Here is a 16,434-nt window from a genome sequence, read left to right on the forward strand (position 1 = left end):
ACCTTATGAACAGGCACTTCACTTCCGTCTGCCAAGCAAGTCATCTTTGTCGCATCTCGAGCCAAGTGAACTGTAAGACTATACCTCCTTTAACCTGCTCGTGCAATTATTTTCCAGAATTTGAACAAGCAGCGCTGCCCCACATCCACGCTATCAGATCCCACACAATTTCCATCCAACCACTGGTTAACTCTCTTCACAAGTCCCTGACACTCTTACAGCCCTGTTGGCTAAACGTGGCAAGGTTTTGGTAGTAGGGGGCCATAGGGGTGGCTTCTGTGAGAAGAATCTAGAAGCAGCCCCATGTTAGGTATGGGCCCCACTGCTGACCAGAGCCGAGCCAATAAGCAATGTTGTTTGCACCTCTGTGAGAGCATATTTAAGACGGGAAAAAAAAGACGCTGCCACACACAGCAGGTGGGAGAGAAAGAGGAGTGAGGAACAGCCTTGCAGGCGCCAAGGTCAGTGAAGAAGGAAGGGGAGAGGTGCTCCAGGCGCCAGAGCAGAAGTCCCCAGCAGCCTGTGGTGAGGACCATGGTGAAGCAGGCTGTCCCCCCGCAGCCCATGGAGTACCACGGTGGAGCAGGGTTCCACACTGCAGCCCATGGAGGAGACCATGGTGGAGCAGGTGGACCTGCACTGACGGAGGCTGCGGCCTGTGGAAGACCCCTGCCGGAGCAGATTCCAGTCTGGACCTGTAGCCCGTGGAAAGGAAACCACGCAGGAGCAGGTGACCTGGCAGGAGCTGCTGCCCGTGGGGGACCCAGGTTGGAGCAGTTTGCTCCTGGGGGATGGACCCCGTGGTACGGACCCATATCTGGAGCAGTTCTTGAAGAGCTGCTGCCTGTGGCCAGCCCATGCCGGATCAGTTCAGCAAGGACTGCATCCCGTGGGAGGGACCCCACAGCAGACAGGATGAGAGTGACTGTAAAGGAGTGGCAGAGACAAAGACTGACCACAGACTGACCACAACCCCCATTCCTCCATTCCCCTGCGCCGCTCGGGAGGAGGATGGGGGGAAGGCGTATTTGGTTTCTTTCCTTCGTTTCTCGCTTCTCTAGCTTGTTAGCAAGAGGCAATAAATCTTACTATCTCCCTATGCTGAGTCTGTTTTACCCGTCACGATAATTGTTGAGTGATCTCCCCGTCCTTATCTCAACCCTTGAGCCTTTTTCATCGTATTTTCTCCCTGTTCCTCTTCGAGGAAGGGGAGTGAGAGAGAGGCCGTGGCGGAACTCAGCTGCCCACTTGAGTAAAACCATCACAGCTTGGCAGCATCTCTACCCGGTACAAGAACATCAGTTCACTCAGGTGAACTTGGGGACCTCCCCTGCCAGAGACATCCTAAATGTTCTAGCACAGAACAGACAATGTGCACTGGGGTTTGCCAGACTTTCTGACCCCTGAAATCCCAATTCCTTTAAGCAGCAGAGAGAAGCAGGTTTTGGATTGTAGTTAAATTACTGTGTCAGCTGAGTCGTGGGAACCGTCTGGGTGAATATTCTTAGCTGAAAGCAAACACGAGATAATATAAGCTAGCCTAACCCCGCCTTATTCAGAGCAAAGCTGAGCTGAGCCCACATCTATTAGCCTAACTGCCTCCTAAGGCTAGCAGGTAAGTTCCTGTGGCTTGGCTCTCACACAGAAGCTTGATAAGCTGTGGCAACATGTTTGCTGGTTAAAACCTCTAAAGGAAATCTGGCCATCTGAACCCTTCATCAACTTCACTGATGTCCTGGAGTCAGTTCAGAGGGAAGATGGAGGAAAAGCAATCCTCAACCACGTAGATAATTCTCATTTTCTGTTAGCTAGTGTTTTAAGCTCCACACATGCAGCTGGGAAATAAGCTGCTTTTGGAAGCAGCAGTGTAACTTGCAAGGGAAACGTTACTTTTTTGCAGGCATCATCCAGCAGCACTACTAAATGCTGAAGCATTCACCACTGCAGAGCGCATTTGGCTACCACAGCCTCAGCACTGCCATTTGAGGAAGACATTCCTTCCTCTAGTACATATGTCAGAAATTAACTGCAACAGTAACTCAATCCTGCTCTGTAATAAACACACAGATAGAGAGAAGGTTTAGTTGTGGAACACATTTTGTCATTTTAAAATGTGAATTAGCATACAACTATTACCTCCCTATCCACATCAAATAGCTGATAAGCAATGTAAGAATGGTTCTGCTGGATCAGATACACACAAATCTGTTTCCTGACAGTGACAGAAGCTCAGTGATGCTGGCTCTTGTTGCGTTCACATCCTGAGGAAGAGTACCCCCATAAAACATTTTAAGATTTCTATTCTTGACCTTGTACGTACCCTCTGACAATACAACACTGAATTTTCCTATGGATTTCAGGTGAGTGTTTTCTGCCAACCCCATAACTGAGAATTCTCATGTGCTCTAAAATCTTCCTTTGTAAAACTGACTTAACCCTTCAATCTTTGTGGTTTTCTATACACCCTTTCAAGAATCCAAAAGATCCATCTTAAAACTCGGTGCCTGGTTCTGTTTGCTGCATTGACACAGAAGCTGTGCATAAAAGAAGTGATTATCTCTCAAGTTATAGCTAACATCCTTTCTTATGTGCCATAAAATTGTTCCTTACTTTTTTTCCCTGAACTCTGTGTCTCATCTCTTTTTATTCATGCAGAAAGAATGTTATCCAAGAGGCACTCTCCTCTTATTTTCCCAACCTATTTCTTTTCATTAAGTTTGTGTATGTTAAAACGTTTTTTCCCAGGACACTGTGCAGCAAGTGAAAAACATGCCATGGAACATCACAGGAACTATCAAAGTGCTCTCTGTTATGTCTCTATCCTCTGTTATATTCCATGAAAATTCATTCACTGCCATTATGCACACCAGATCTTCTCCCTTTTCTCAGAGTATTTTCTCCACTTATCAACTGAAATCACATGTGAGTCTGCTAGACACAGTAAAACTGTATTTCTGAAGTCTTTAGAAGCATTTGAATCCTCGTCACTCTGCTACTCCAACCCATGAACACTGTAAGCCTTAGGTACATGTGTGTTTACTCTGTTGTTAACCCACAATCAGCCCTTAAGAAGCCTTCGACACGTGCAGCTTCTGGGATGATCAGCCTAGAGTTACTAATGTCCTTATTGACCTGTCCTTTTCTTTACTGTTTTGCTGAGTTCTTCCAACCACCACTTTCTGTTTTCTTTTTTAAGTAATGTTTTAATAGCTCTGGGAAAAAAAAAAAAAAAGGAAAAAAAAAGGATGCTTCTGCAGATGAATAATAATGCTTCCCAAATACTGCTTGGGATCTCACTGCTCTAACAGAAGGAAAGCAGTATTTGTAATTAATATGCTATTTGAATTAGCTACTTCATTACTGTTTTCTCCTATCTGTATTGCAGTATTTTTTTATTTAAAAAATACTATTGTAATAATTTTATTACTATATATATATATATATATATATATATGCAGGAAAGAGAAACAGGGCTAATCCATTTAGGTCAGTGAAATTATGGCAAAAGCAAATTTTTCCCTTGCATTATTTTTCCTTTTAATGATAGAGCACACAGAATTAACCACAGCACAATCTTCTTCTGGTTATAAATGACTGATGAGACTTGAAACCGCTGAATTCAAAGAAACCTGTACTGCACAGAAATGAACTACTATTTTCCAGATTCTGAAAGCATAACACCTACCTCATCTGCAAGCAACCAAGTTTGCCTGCCATGACAGCCTTGCATGTACTGCCTTTCTTTGCGTTTCAGTGCAAGCTAACACTAAGTGCAGTACCAAGCACCGTATCAAGGTACCCTGTGGTCCCACTATGCACTAACAAGTTGGTTGCACCTGACTGAATAGAAAAGGCTGCAATATACATATATATTTATATCACAATCTCTACTGCAATGGGGTCACGGACTCCATCCCAGCTAGGATGGTGGAAATCTGGATTAACAGCAACTGGAATGCAGACAGATAAAAACACAGAACAAAAAGACTGAGCAGACAGACTGACCAGAACTGCATTTTCAGGTCCGCACTGAAGTCAGGCAGAGAAGCCAGCTCTGATCCAAGTAGGCAAGAAATTACTACAGGGGCTGTTTTTTTCTTTTTAAATGAGTGTTCATCAGATACTTTCCGTCTAGAAGAACACCACTTCACTTTCTATTATATACACACAAATTAGATGGCAATTCCTATCTGAAGAAAATTGACTATCATCAGTGTCGTTCCTTAGTTGGTCCACCAAAAAGTAAATAGAATAAAAAAACAGCTACCCTCTCCACTTACAGATGCAGCAGCATGAAATGCTCCCTGGTTTATTTGCCCTAGTGAGTTCACACAGTTTTATCCGTAATTCCACATAATGAAATCAACGCATTTCACATTAAGCAAAATCTACAAATCACATTTAGGAATTATCTTTTTTTTCCTAAAAAATACCAAAAGCTATTATTCAAGATTGGAGAGCACTACTAATGACCTATTTTTAGATTCCTTGTATTTAAAAGGAACTGCTGGCTGCCAGCTCTGTGTGATTGCCAACTCACTGTCTCAAAATAAACCTAGCTAGTAGATTCTCCTTATACATTCTCTCTAAATGTAGAGCTACACATGTAGTGTGAAGCTGAAGTCCACTTTTTTCTCCTTATAAAAATACATATAGACTGCTATTAAAAACCACCACAGCACCACAGTCCTTACCAATGTCCTGAGTGTCTTGGTTGCTCTGCCTGGTTCTCATCTGTAACTGGAACTTATGCTGGGAAGAGCAGAGATGCAGAAGGTACTGACAGGTCTTACTATTGTCAGTCTGAAACGCATGCTTGATACCATCTGATGTGTTCTGCAAAGTTATTTTCTTCTTCTACATGATGGGGGAAAAAAAAAAGTTTAAGACAGTGATTTCTTTTACCCTATGAATAATTTTTTTATTTGCTTTTGCATAATGACAGCATTCAAACTTTCCTGAAAAAAATGCATCGATGGGAGAGATTTCTGTTTAAAATAGGGGTTGAAAGTAATTTGAGATTTACAAAGAAGCACTTTAAAGCTACTTCTGGGCTAGCTGAGATGGTACTTCATTATTATTTAATTAGTCTCTGCTACTGTTACTGCTGAATAACAACTAGCACTGTCACATTTAGCAGGATGAGTTTTTGAAAAACCTCTCCGAAATTTACAGGGGCTGGTACCGCTCAAGAGAATAGGAACTATAAGCCCATCTATTTATGAAATCTATCAGCTAATGCTTCAGGTCTTTTTAAGATTCTTGAAATTTCAATTGACCATTACAATCCTAGAACAGACAACACAAGCTGCAGCTTTTCAATATGGTATCAGAATTAGAAGTACTGTTTTCAATACCTCTATAAAAGCAAGCATTGGCAGCTCATTAACAACTGACACACAACCCCCAGTGTAAGGTATGCTCCCTGAAGTTGGCTGGTATAGCCCAGACCAAGTGTCTCACCCACTGCCATCCAATATATCACTTAGCTTAACGACTCTTTTAAACACCTCAGCTGACAAGCAAGGTTGGTGCAACAACTCTTTCCAGAGAGCACTGGCATTTGCCAGTACACGGTCCACTGACACAGGATTCTCACCCTAGGGCTCCTTCACTTCTCAGGTGCCATACAGGGTGCCGTACAGCAGCGTGGGCAGAGTGCCCAGAAATGCACTAGGTAGGTAGAGCTCTTCCCCACACTCCCAGTAGCCTCTGATCTATCTTTGCATTAGTTCTTTCCTAGACAGCAGGGAAGCCATGTTTCATACCATTACAGATTTGCTGTAAAGCACTTCAAAACACAGGTGCTAAAATCTCTTCTGAGGCTGGAACCTGAGCAGCATAGAATGCACGCTAGTAGAAAAGAAAAAAAAAATCAAACAGGGAAAGAGGCTGACTTACACTAAAGGATATTTTCTTTGTCTCTCTCCATGGGAAGCGTAGTACAGGTGTGCGAGCACCATTGTGGACCTCAAAAATAACAACTCCTTTGGAGCACACTCCCAGAAGGATACCTGTTTGGGATCTCTTCTCAGGCAACACATGATGAAGATGAATGCCATATTCTGTGAGCCTCTGACACAACTGCATAGATCAACGCAAAGAGGGTCTGAAGTTAAGGATACATAGTACAAGTACGAAATATATATATTTATGTATACATATGGATTTTGGAAAAAAAGATTGCTCTTCATCTGGTGATTCCACTTAGGTTATGAATGTGATAACATACATCAACACGAACTGTTCTAGTTGGTTTTAAGTCTTGGCAGTATCTGCTGATACACTGGCCAAGACCACAGCAAAGGATTCATTAGGATTCATTACAAAATCTAACAACTCAAGTATGAATAATGAAAACTGAAATCAAACTTTCCACACATTAATTGCTAAGAATAAATTGTAACCAGTCAGATGCATTTGTTGTGTTAAGACATTTCTTAAAAGCAGAATTATATCTACGCTTCCATTCCGTGATCACGGTAAGGCATCCCCACAGCTGAAAGAAGCAGTTTGGCTCACTTTGCACTCCCAGTCCTTCTTCTCGCTCTCTCTTCAGTACTTGCTTAAGGGACTGATGCAATGAATCAAACGAAGAAATCCAACTGCTCTCCCTACCCCGCCCCCAGCCAGGCTAGATTTGGGTAGGATCAAGTCCCCAGCTCTTGCTCGCTCTAATTCCTGGTGGTTATAAGAATGTTTCTGCCACATGAGCAACAGCCAAGACCACCTCTGCTACTGCGGTCTCTGAGTGTGCCGCTGCAGTGCAGAGAGTGACTCTGGAAATACAGTGTAATAGTTATCCAGCATCTAAGTTGCATACTCTCAGATGCTTAATTCATTTTCAGCCATTGAATCAAGGCAGGACTTGATCATTATCTCATGAGCAACAGCAGCAAAGCCCATAATTATATTTCTTAATCGGTCCTTTTAGAATAAAGCAAGTATGTCTGCAATTATAGTTTTCCTATCATCGTACACACTATCTGCAAAAGGAAGTCTGCTTGGTAATGTTTCTGGCTCGCTTTATACCATGTGTCCTAACCAGCATAAAAGGTATTAGATCTAACAAAACTTTTCATGATTTAAATTCTCTTTTTTCCCCACAGCAGAAAGAACAAACTAGATAGGGCATGCAGGCTGTGCTGCCTCATAATCATGGCTTCCTTTAGAATGAACACAAGAATCAATAGTTGCTTTTAATTAACCTATTTGAGCTAAAGCAAGAAGACTACTGATGATGAAAAAAAGCATAAGGGATTTCCTCCTCATCTATTATGATTTTTTTTCCACTTTTAACAATTAATCTTTTGAGATCTTTTCAGCTTTCTTCCTTTCAAGCTGGCTTCCTCTGATTTCATTTGAAGTCCATGCACCCAACTTCTCAAAAGGAATTTCAAGCAGTCAGACTAAGGAAGCAAACAGTTACCACTTACCTTCAAGAATTCTAACTCTGTCTCTTTTTCAGAAGCACCCACGTAAGTGCTGTGCAATTTTGGCAGCTCTTCCTTGATGTAGGATGTATCTAGTTTCTCCATCACTCTAGCTGGGACATAGTGTTCTAGTCTGAAATATGACATGCCATGCACCTACAACATGAAACATTTTTGTGACAGCATTTCCATATGCTACGGACTATATGGGTGTGACTGAGTTAATTTAGCTTTAAGGTTAATTTCAGGCAGAATTGCACATTTGCAAACTCAGACTGAGTAAGGGGAGGGATTCAGACTCCCAGCTGTGACCCACAGCTTAGTTTCACATATAGTTTCAAAGCCCATCCAAGCCTGACTCCACTTCTACTGAATAGGGAGGGTTCAACATCTAGATCTTGAACTAGGTTCCGCAACAGCCCTGTGCATGTTCTCTGTTAGACTGTAAGAAAACTACAGTTGTCAGCAGCATATTGGCTGACCTTTTTGTCTAGGGCAGAACTGTGAAGCACGCATGGCTGCTCACAGTCCATTCTTTTATTAAGTAGCAAGAACACAAAGAACACAGTTTCTCAGAGATGAAATTGATGGTGTACCTCTGCCTGGTAATCTCCATACTCAGCTTGAAGAGCTAGGGATGCTAATAATAAGGCTGTCTCATCATCACAGTGCATCCTGTCTTCCAAGATGTCCTTCCGCAACTGCAGATAATACTGGTGACAAGTGAGAGTATGCCTAGAAGAAGGAAAACACAAAAAAAAACACAAGAAAACACACCATCTTTGGTACTGTTCCTTTTAGGAATTTAGAGTGTTTGATTAATATCCAATTTCCATACATAAATTTAGGGCTTAAGAGGTTAAAAAGATGTTCATACACTCACTGTATAAGACTGACATCATCCACAAAAAACTTGATGCGAAAAAACAGAGTGAAGTTGACAGGGGGCTTGTTCTTTTTCTTTGGTTCTTCTTTCCATCCTTCTGGAGCTACTTTACTTAGCTTTATGTCAGGATCAACGAAGAAAAATTCATTGTCTGCCATGAATGTTAAAGAGAAGCACATGAGTAAAAACATCAGAGTCAAGTAATTTTTCCAGCTGGAGGATCAAGACCAGATTTTTAATTCTGAAACTCAGTTTTATACAGTAAGGTTTTCTGATGGCTAACAAAGGCTTATGAACAGAATGGCTATTGAAGGGAAGAAACACTGAATAACAGTATTAGAAATAATTTTTAGTAATGACAAAAATAGGGGAAGGGAAAAAAAAGTAATATTCCACGATAGCCATGAAATTGGAGCTACGGCGTCTTTAAAATTTCAAATTTCTTAACCCATAGGAATTTCAAATCTGTCATTCCCTCCCTCCCTTGCTACTTATGTCCAAATTATGCTTCTGCAAAGTATTTTCAAGGCTTTCTAAACTGCCTAGGGCACTGGGAGGCTGCCACAGACGGAGAATGTTCTCAGGCTGCTAAGGTTTTCTATCTCTTGCCAGTACTCTGAGTGCTACAGTTCTGCACTAGTCCACTAGACAAGAAAACAGGGAACTTGTGTCTCAACACGTTAGTTCTGCCAAAATGACCTTCCCCCCAGTGAACAAAAAGAAATCCAACTTCTGGTCTGTTCTAACAGCAAAAAATAAACAGTTCAGAAGCAAACCTTTTTTAGCTGAATACAACTCTCTCTACACCAGGAGCCCTATTAGTTAACCCAGCACCCCCGCGGGCCTGCCCCCACAAAAGGCTGCAGCATTGCTGAGAGCATATTATCAGAACCCAAACCCCTCTCACATCCTCTGAGGGGTGCCATACAGAGCAATACACATTGTGAAGGCAGCAAGCTGCAGTGAAGAACATGCAGCAACCAAAAGGAACAGGCTGCCTGAGCCGAGATGCCATTACTCAGGCAAACAAATGATTTTAATGAGTAGAATTTTTCTTCACTGCAGAACATATTTTGCCTCAGTACAAAAGCATGTAACTCAAAGTAAATGCCTTGTACGTGCCAGGCAGTCTCTGATCATCTTGTCTCAACACCCTGTACTTATCTCTTACTGCTCTATACCAGTCTACTACACAAAAAGATTATTCTTACCTCTTAAAGTAGCCAGCCCAAATAAGTGATGCTCCACTAAGCCAATATGGGCAACAACCATATCAAAGACATCTTTACATATTGTTTTGGTGTCACAGGTCAGCTCCAGCTTCTGCCCACTTAGAAGCATCACATTTACTTTCCGCCTTGTGTCATCATTCTTCCCTTTCTTCGTCTGCGTTGTGTGAAATAAAATATCCCAATGTTCACACTCACGGTAAAAGTGCATTTGTTTATTTGTTCGTTAAACTTCCTACACCTGCCACTGATTGCTCAACAGCCCCTTTCTTACCAAGATAGACTTAGGTAGATCCAAGGAGATGAACGGCTCAATCGTCATTTTCACAAACTCAGGGCCAAAGAAATTCTGCAAAGCACAAGCATATGAATGAATACTGTGTTGCTCGAACAAGAGACCAAGGGACGGTTAGTTCCTGACCTGTACACACTAAAGAGGAACTGAAGGCTGAAGCTGGAAAATTGTTATGAATTCCTCACAGGAGCTGGTCAGTTATTTTGTCAGCATGCACGCCAGATGCGCTAGCAGGCTGCAGTTTTGATGACATTGCTACTTTACATGTTTTCCTTCCTTACCCGGGCAAAAAGCTAACACTCTGATATTATTTGTCTTACTTGAAAATATAGGGGTGTGTGCTGCATATTAGGACCATCTGGGCTTATTTCAGTAATCTATGTCCTAACATTGCTAAGGTTTTCTGCACTGGCAGCAACTCTGCCTTGACAGATCTCTGCGTGCAACACCCAACTCTCCTGTCCTGAAGTCTGAAATGCTTCAGTCTCATTCTGTCTGCTGGGTTCAAGCAAAGGTTCTGGCAAATTTCTATCTGCCTGTAGGCAAATAAGCATTACGTATTTGTTCTCCTGTGAATTACAGAAGAGCATGAACTGTCTAAACTGTTCAAAGAAGTCCTCTGCACAATACTGACTTGAATATTGCCTTAAGGAAGTGGTCTAAGATTCACCTAAATACTTGTTAGTTAAGGCCTATGTGAATAAACTGGCCAGAGTGCTAGGGACTGGAGACACACAGAGCCAGTATGACGACTGCGAATTCACCTGCAAATCTTGTATCACTGTTTCCCATGCATACAAGAAAAAGAATTCAATTAACTGAAAGCAGCAGCAGAGGGCATCAAACTGTCATCTCCTCTGAACATCATCCACTCCGTTTACCTATGTCTCTGTCTCCCTCTTTAATCTTGTACTTCATCCACATACTAAGAGAGCTGGGAAAGCGAGGGGCAGTTTGCACGACGAGTCAGGGTGAACCCAAACACAAAATGTATCACCTTTTTGCCATTCTTTCTTTACCTTCCCAGCTTATTTAATAACTACTGATGGTGGCGTGACACATCTACTTTCTACTAAGAGGAACCGATACTGGAAAAAATATACCTTATCCCCATTAGAGCTCTTGATTGTTTAACCTTTAACCAATGCAATGTTCAGTCAAGGCTTGCTGTCTGTTTCAGTATCTTTTGCTGCTTCTTTATGCTACGCGGCCACTAACACCACAAAAGCTCAGGAGTTTACTTTGTGAGAGTTAAGCCTTTCCTACCACAGCAACACCAACCACCTAGTATTTCATCTGTTTATGGCAGGACCCAGTTTATGAATCCCATATATTTCAATTTCAGTCATGACATTGCTCCATTTCAATGAAAATAAGAGTTCACCTGAGATCAAGGCATTACCCTCAGTTTTCTTTGAGTCATGGCAGTTTCCAGGGCTATTTCTCTCAGTGGATCTCTGGTGATATCGAGCATTGAGGACCTAATTGCATCTCCAGGGTAGAGGTTCGGTCGGGACTGCCGAAGAGCCATTCTAGCTTGCAGTTGCATCATTTCTTCTTCCTGACGCTTTAGCATCACTTCTTGACTTATAAGATTGCCTTCAAATTGTGCTTCATGCTGCCTGTTACATAGTCAGAGAGGATAAAAGACATTACGGGTGTGACTAAGACATTCCTCTGCATTAAGCACTTATCAAAGTGGAAACCCAGAAACATTAACAAGCTAACCAATACTATGGTAAACTCAACATTTATCCAGCAGCCAGGAGATGAACAGGGTGTTCCTAGACAGAAGCACTCCATAGCAAGCAATCAGTATGGAAAATGAGTAGAACATGCCAAGGTTCTACAACTGCCTGTCATTTATCTGTATGAAAATAAAGGCTCAACTGCAGTCTAAAAAATACTCGACACTACAAACCAGTGGAATCCATATAAAACCAGGCAATCTACACGAGGAAGAACAACTGAGTCTGTTCAAGCAGAGACTGTGAAAAAGGTATGCTTGAAAAGATGTTGTAAAAAATAAAAAAGTGTAATTTATATGGGTACGTATTGCTCCAATCATTTCCTCCACAGCAATTCTTTACTAACTCCTTGCACAACATTGTATTTTATTCCCTGAACTTTTCCTTAGCAGGAAATATAGCTTAAAATATTTGCTATGCTTTACTTGAAATATTTACTATATTTCATATTTATATAAACATTTTATATGTTTATATATATGTTTATATATATATATATTATATGTTTATATGTTTATTTATATGTTTATAATCAGCATCCTAAGTTATTCTAAATACCATACTAAAATGTTTTAATCATCTTTTTTTTTTCCTGGAAAAAAATAAATGTTTCTCTTAAACTCCTAAGAATAACTTGGGTGATATATAGACATGACAATAAATTAAGTAAGAGTCTAAATGAATCATTCGAAGGAAAAAAGTAGAAGAGAACAAAAATAAAAAGCCACCACTGTTTCTGTGAAAAGAGCAATCTAGCCTCCAGTTCTTATCTCAGCAAATATGGATCCCCAGTATCCTACCAATTTTATTCTAATTAGGAAAAAAAATCCAGGTCTCATTTTGGGTAAACAACCATTTTTATTTGAAAAATTGGAAAAAAATAAACACAACTTTGACTTCTCTCCCTGTCTCCTGTACTTACAAGTAAAAAACACCTCTAAACCCCAAACTAAAGAGAAATGAATCAGGGCTTATTGTTCCCCCTCTGTTTACAGAACTACACAGACACAATTTTTCAACACAAGTAGACAGGAGAAACTAACAAGAAGTTCATCTACCAAAAAATACCTTTAACAATGCAAAGGCACTTTGACCAATACCAAGCTAAATTAGCTCTGTTAGCAATTCTGCCAGCTAAGTTAACAACTCTATTTTTCAAGAGCTAAGTTAGTTCTGACGGCACACTAGAGCAATGAAAAACACAAAAGAAGAAAGAAAAAATGTTTTGAATCCTGTACACCCCTGCACTGAAATTTAGGAATACAGAGGAATGTGAAACAAGTCCTGCACTGACACTTTGTAGTAAGAAGGTAACCTAGAAACTTCTTCAGACAGAAAAATTTATCATTAGTTTCTTTTAAGAAGTAGGCATATAAGTTTGATAAATGACAAATCAGTTACCAAGAGAAAAGGCACCTGCCCAGACAGCACAGTTGTCTACGATAATCTGTGGGCATAATTTCAAATCTATTTCCATCATCTCAGAGCAAAGCTTCTAATGAATGCCAGCAGTGTGAACCATACAGCATGTCCTCATACATTTTCTGATATTGGAGTTCCATCGACCAACATACAAAAATTCCAAACAATAAAATGGCACAGATGTGCCAAGAGCTGAGCAAAATAAGGCAGAGGTTCCTCAAACGGAGTTTCAGGCAAATTCTTGAGGAGTTACAGAGAAACTCATTGATGTCAGCCCATTATCCTTCCCATTGTGCTGGGCTTTCCTAGCATTGCTCCCCTTCTCCCTCCTCTGCTTCTTTTTGCAGCAGACTTAATAACGTGCACCTAAAAGGCCAAAGTAATGAGGAAAGTGCTCAGACCTGCAAAGACTTGTGCACGAGCTTAGCTTTTCACAGAGAGAAGGCTTATTAAGATCAACATAGTCTGTGTGGGAATATTCACAATGAAGTTAGTTAAATACGCCCACAAGCACTCTTCAGATCAAGGTCTAAGGATGGGCTCCAAAATGAAAAAAAGAACACAAAACAAAACCAAAACACTTTCTGAATGTAAATATCTATGAATTATCAAAGTTGATATGCAAAAGTGAGGCATGTTGCAACTGGCTGTATCTGAAAACACTTGCTAATGTGAAAACCACCCCTACTGCTGAAAAAAAATGCCTTTTTAATAATATATAGATCTGTGCAATAGCAATAATAAATTACTGTGCAAAACAGTCTCGTTACGCTGGTTTATCTTTTTAATTCACATGCATTTCTCTGAAAACGTGAGTGGTGGCAGGGAGAGGAAGCTCAAAAATCTGATGCTTCAGAAGTTTTCCCAGCTCAGGATATAAACACTGTCACCACCCAGAGAAAGCACACTCCAGCATCCCAGATAAATACAGTAAAGCCAGGCTTGGGCAGACTGTCTATTTTCCATGGAGGGTGGCAACTTGATTCCCTCTCCAGGTCCCAAGACAAGAAATATACCTCTTTCAACAGCGGAGAAGATACTGCTGACAGATCCAGGTAGAGATCTTTTGAGAAGTTTGGAATAGGCAAGTGTTATTACTGCCATAAAAAAATCCCAATGACATTCCTAACAGATAGCAGCGTGTTTCCTATGGTTCCCCATAAGGCAAGTAGTTGGCTGCTACTCTTTATTTTCATCCATGTCTGGCTGCAAACCACTGTCTGGCGGTTAGATATTAACCTAGGATGGCAGGTGAGCAGTCACCTGGAAGGCTGACTCCTGTCAAAGCAGCAAGTGAATTCACTCCTCACCTAGCATACTTACCACGGCATGAGCACATAGTGGATCACAGAAGGAAACAAGCTGGAAGAAGGGGAGCAGGTAGCATTCTGCAACGAACAGTGCAGTGGAAAGGTTAGGAAGAGACTGAGAAAGATGGATTCACAGTGGTAGGAGAGGACGGAGATGCAAATGGAATCTAGCAGGTAACTGGAAAGAAAAGGCAACAGAAGGAAGAGATCCATGTCAGCTGCTGCTCCTAGAGAGAAAAAGGAAGAAATAGTAAAGGAGGAAAAAGAGATAAAAGGACAAAAATAAGAAATACGAGAGGCAAAGAGGAAAAGGTCAAGTATCCATTGCCAAAAGGAAAGCATTCCAAGAAGTTTAAAGGGTAACAACTGTCACAGAACACAAGAAGGGCTTGGGCTTACTCTAAAATTACTAAATAAATAAATAAATAAAATCTATGGCTTATGTTTGTTTAGGAGCAGGCTGCTCCCCCAAACAGCACAAATCTTGCTGCAGCTTTACCACTTTCTTAATATCAGCTGCTGACTTCCTCAAATTCAAATCCCCCCATTTGATATACACCTCACTTGTATGAGATTTATTCCATGGATAATTAAGCAGACTGCCTCTAAGGACGTGCCACAGGAGCAGTGAATTTAAAATGTACCAAAGTACAGATGCTATCTCTGAATACAGAGAAAAACACTCTGAACGGCTGCAGGGACTCAAGTTATAGGTTCGTTCACATGTGCCTCCCCAAACCCGGAGCAAAAACCATTGAACTCTGAGAATGTGCTCCCTGGAACTACTTGCTATCAATGATTTTACTCTGACAGTTTATGGTTCTGAAATTATGAAAGTCATGGTTTTCTGCAGCATGGAGCATTCTGAAGGAGCAATACACAATATGCTGGATACAAATAGCAGGTTATTTCCTTGGAAATGTCCCTGCTGAACCAGCTACGATCCGTCAGTGGTGGTACTCCTTTCCACACTCCATACCACCGGGAAGTTTTAACAGCTGTTGGAGAAAGACACAAAGAGAAAGAGACAGACAGACAGACCTGTCTTCTGTTCAGCTCACATAATTAACAGAGATATTATCTAAGTATCATTTCAGGACCAAATTCTGCTCCTGGCTGCTTTGCTCTGTTTCTCAATGGGTTTAAAAAAAACAAAAAGAGTAAAATTAGCTTTCAGGAATTCAGTCTAATTTTTTATTTTTATTTTTTATCTTGGATATACTTACTAGTCTGGTACTGAGAAAAAGGTTTCTCAGCTTATGAAAATAGGGTGTCAGTTTCTAACTCTGTAAAGAACTACCTGTGGTACCCTTCTATACCATTTTTGTGCAGGTATAGAGTGGTATCTTTCAGCAGATGCAGAGATATGCGGCCAAGCAAAACCAGCAGATCAAAATAAATATTAAGCCTTGGAGAAAGGCTGTAGAGTTCCATAAATGTGAAGCTCACACCACTGCTAAGCCAAGGAGATGATTCTACGCTGCACTTACAGAACAGTATTTTCCTGCTGGATTTCACACATACACAAATTACTTCCATTAAAGGTACCAGTCTTAACAGAACAATATAAATTAAAATAAGACAATGTAAAACGAACCATGAGAAAGTATGTACTCTTTTACCACAGCACCTTCACTTGCATAATAGGCCTGATTCATTTACAACAATGTGACTTGTTTCCATACCACATACTACACTCTGTTTCTGAAACGTTTTGTAAATAGAAACCCAAGCTCTCTACCAGCATCCACCAACTACTGACGGGTTATTCTGAAGCACTGCTGCAGCGTTGAATTGGCAGCTTCCTGGCGTCAAAATCAGCCACTGTGGAAATGAGGCTGACATAGCAGTATTCACCAAAAGGAAAAGCAAGGGCAAAGAATAAATTTATGAGCTCGTTCTGTGCACTCAGTGGAAGTAGTCGCTTTGCCATTTTACTGCTCTAAGGTAGCATAAAATTGGAAGCAGAACTTTACAGCTCTTTAACAGGTTGACATGCGACATGAACCTGTAAGCAGGGTCCTTGAACATTTGCCCTGCAAGCTCCCATACAAGCCTAAATCCTCTTAAGTCACAACAGGACAGATCTCTTAGATTGCCTCAATGTTGCA

General features: G+C 41.0%; 1 protein-coding gene across 9 annotated transcripts in view; it reads right to left on the reverse strand.

Moving 5' to 3' along the window:
• The window catches only part of PTPN13 (protein tyrosine phosphatase non-receptor type 13), a 129,708-nt gene that overhangs the window by 47,080 nt on the left and 66,194 nt on the right, over window positions 1-16,434 (reverse strand). For 8 of the 9 annotated variants that reach the window (XR_010831397.1, XM_048074371.2, XM_048074372.2 and 5 more), the window contains 8 exons: window positions 11,246-11,465; window positions 9,823-9,897; window positions 9,531-9,705; window positions 8,317-8,470; window positions 8,030-8,168; window positions 7,437-7,589; window positions 5,902-6,084; window positions 4,695-4,857 (listed from right to left, as the gene is read on the reverse strand). Coding sequence is in view for 8 of the 9 variants with exons in the window: in XM_048074371.2 (XP_047930328.2) it covers window positions 4,695-4,857; window positions 5,902-6,084; window positions 7,437-7,589; window positions 8,030-8,168; window positions 8,317-8,470; window positions 9,531-9,705; window positions 9,823-9,897; window positions 11,246-11,465 (1,262 nt within the window). In the remaining variant the exon portion in view is untranslated. Of the gene's footprint in view, window positions 1-4,694; window positions 4,858-5,901; window positions 6,085-7,436; window positions 7,590-8,029; window positions 8,169-8,316; window positions 8,471-9,530; window positions 9,706-9,822; window positions 9,898-11,245; window positions 11,466-14,336; window positions 14,374-16,434 lie in introns of those variants that run through there. The other variant, XM_048074375.2, reaches the window with a different exon arrangement.

The sequence above is a fragment of the Anser cygnoides genome, chromosome 4, assembly GCF_040182565.1.
Source record: "Anser cygnoides isolate HZ-2024a breed goose chromosome 4, Taihu_goose_T2T_genome, whole genome shotgun sequence".
NCBI classification, from domain to species: Eukaryota; Metazoa; Chordata; class Aves; order Anseriformes; family Anatidae; genus Anser; species Anser cygnoides.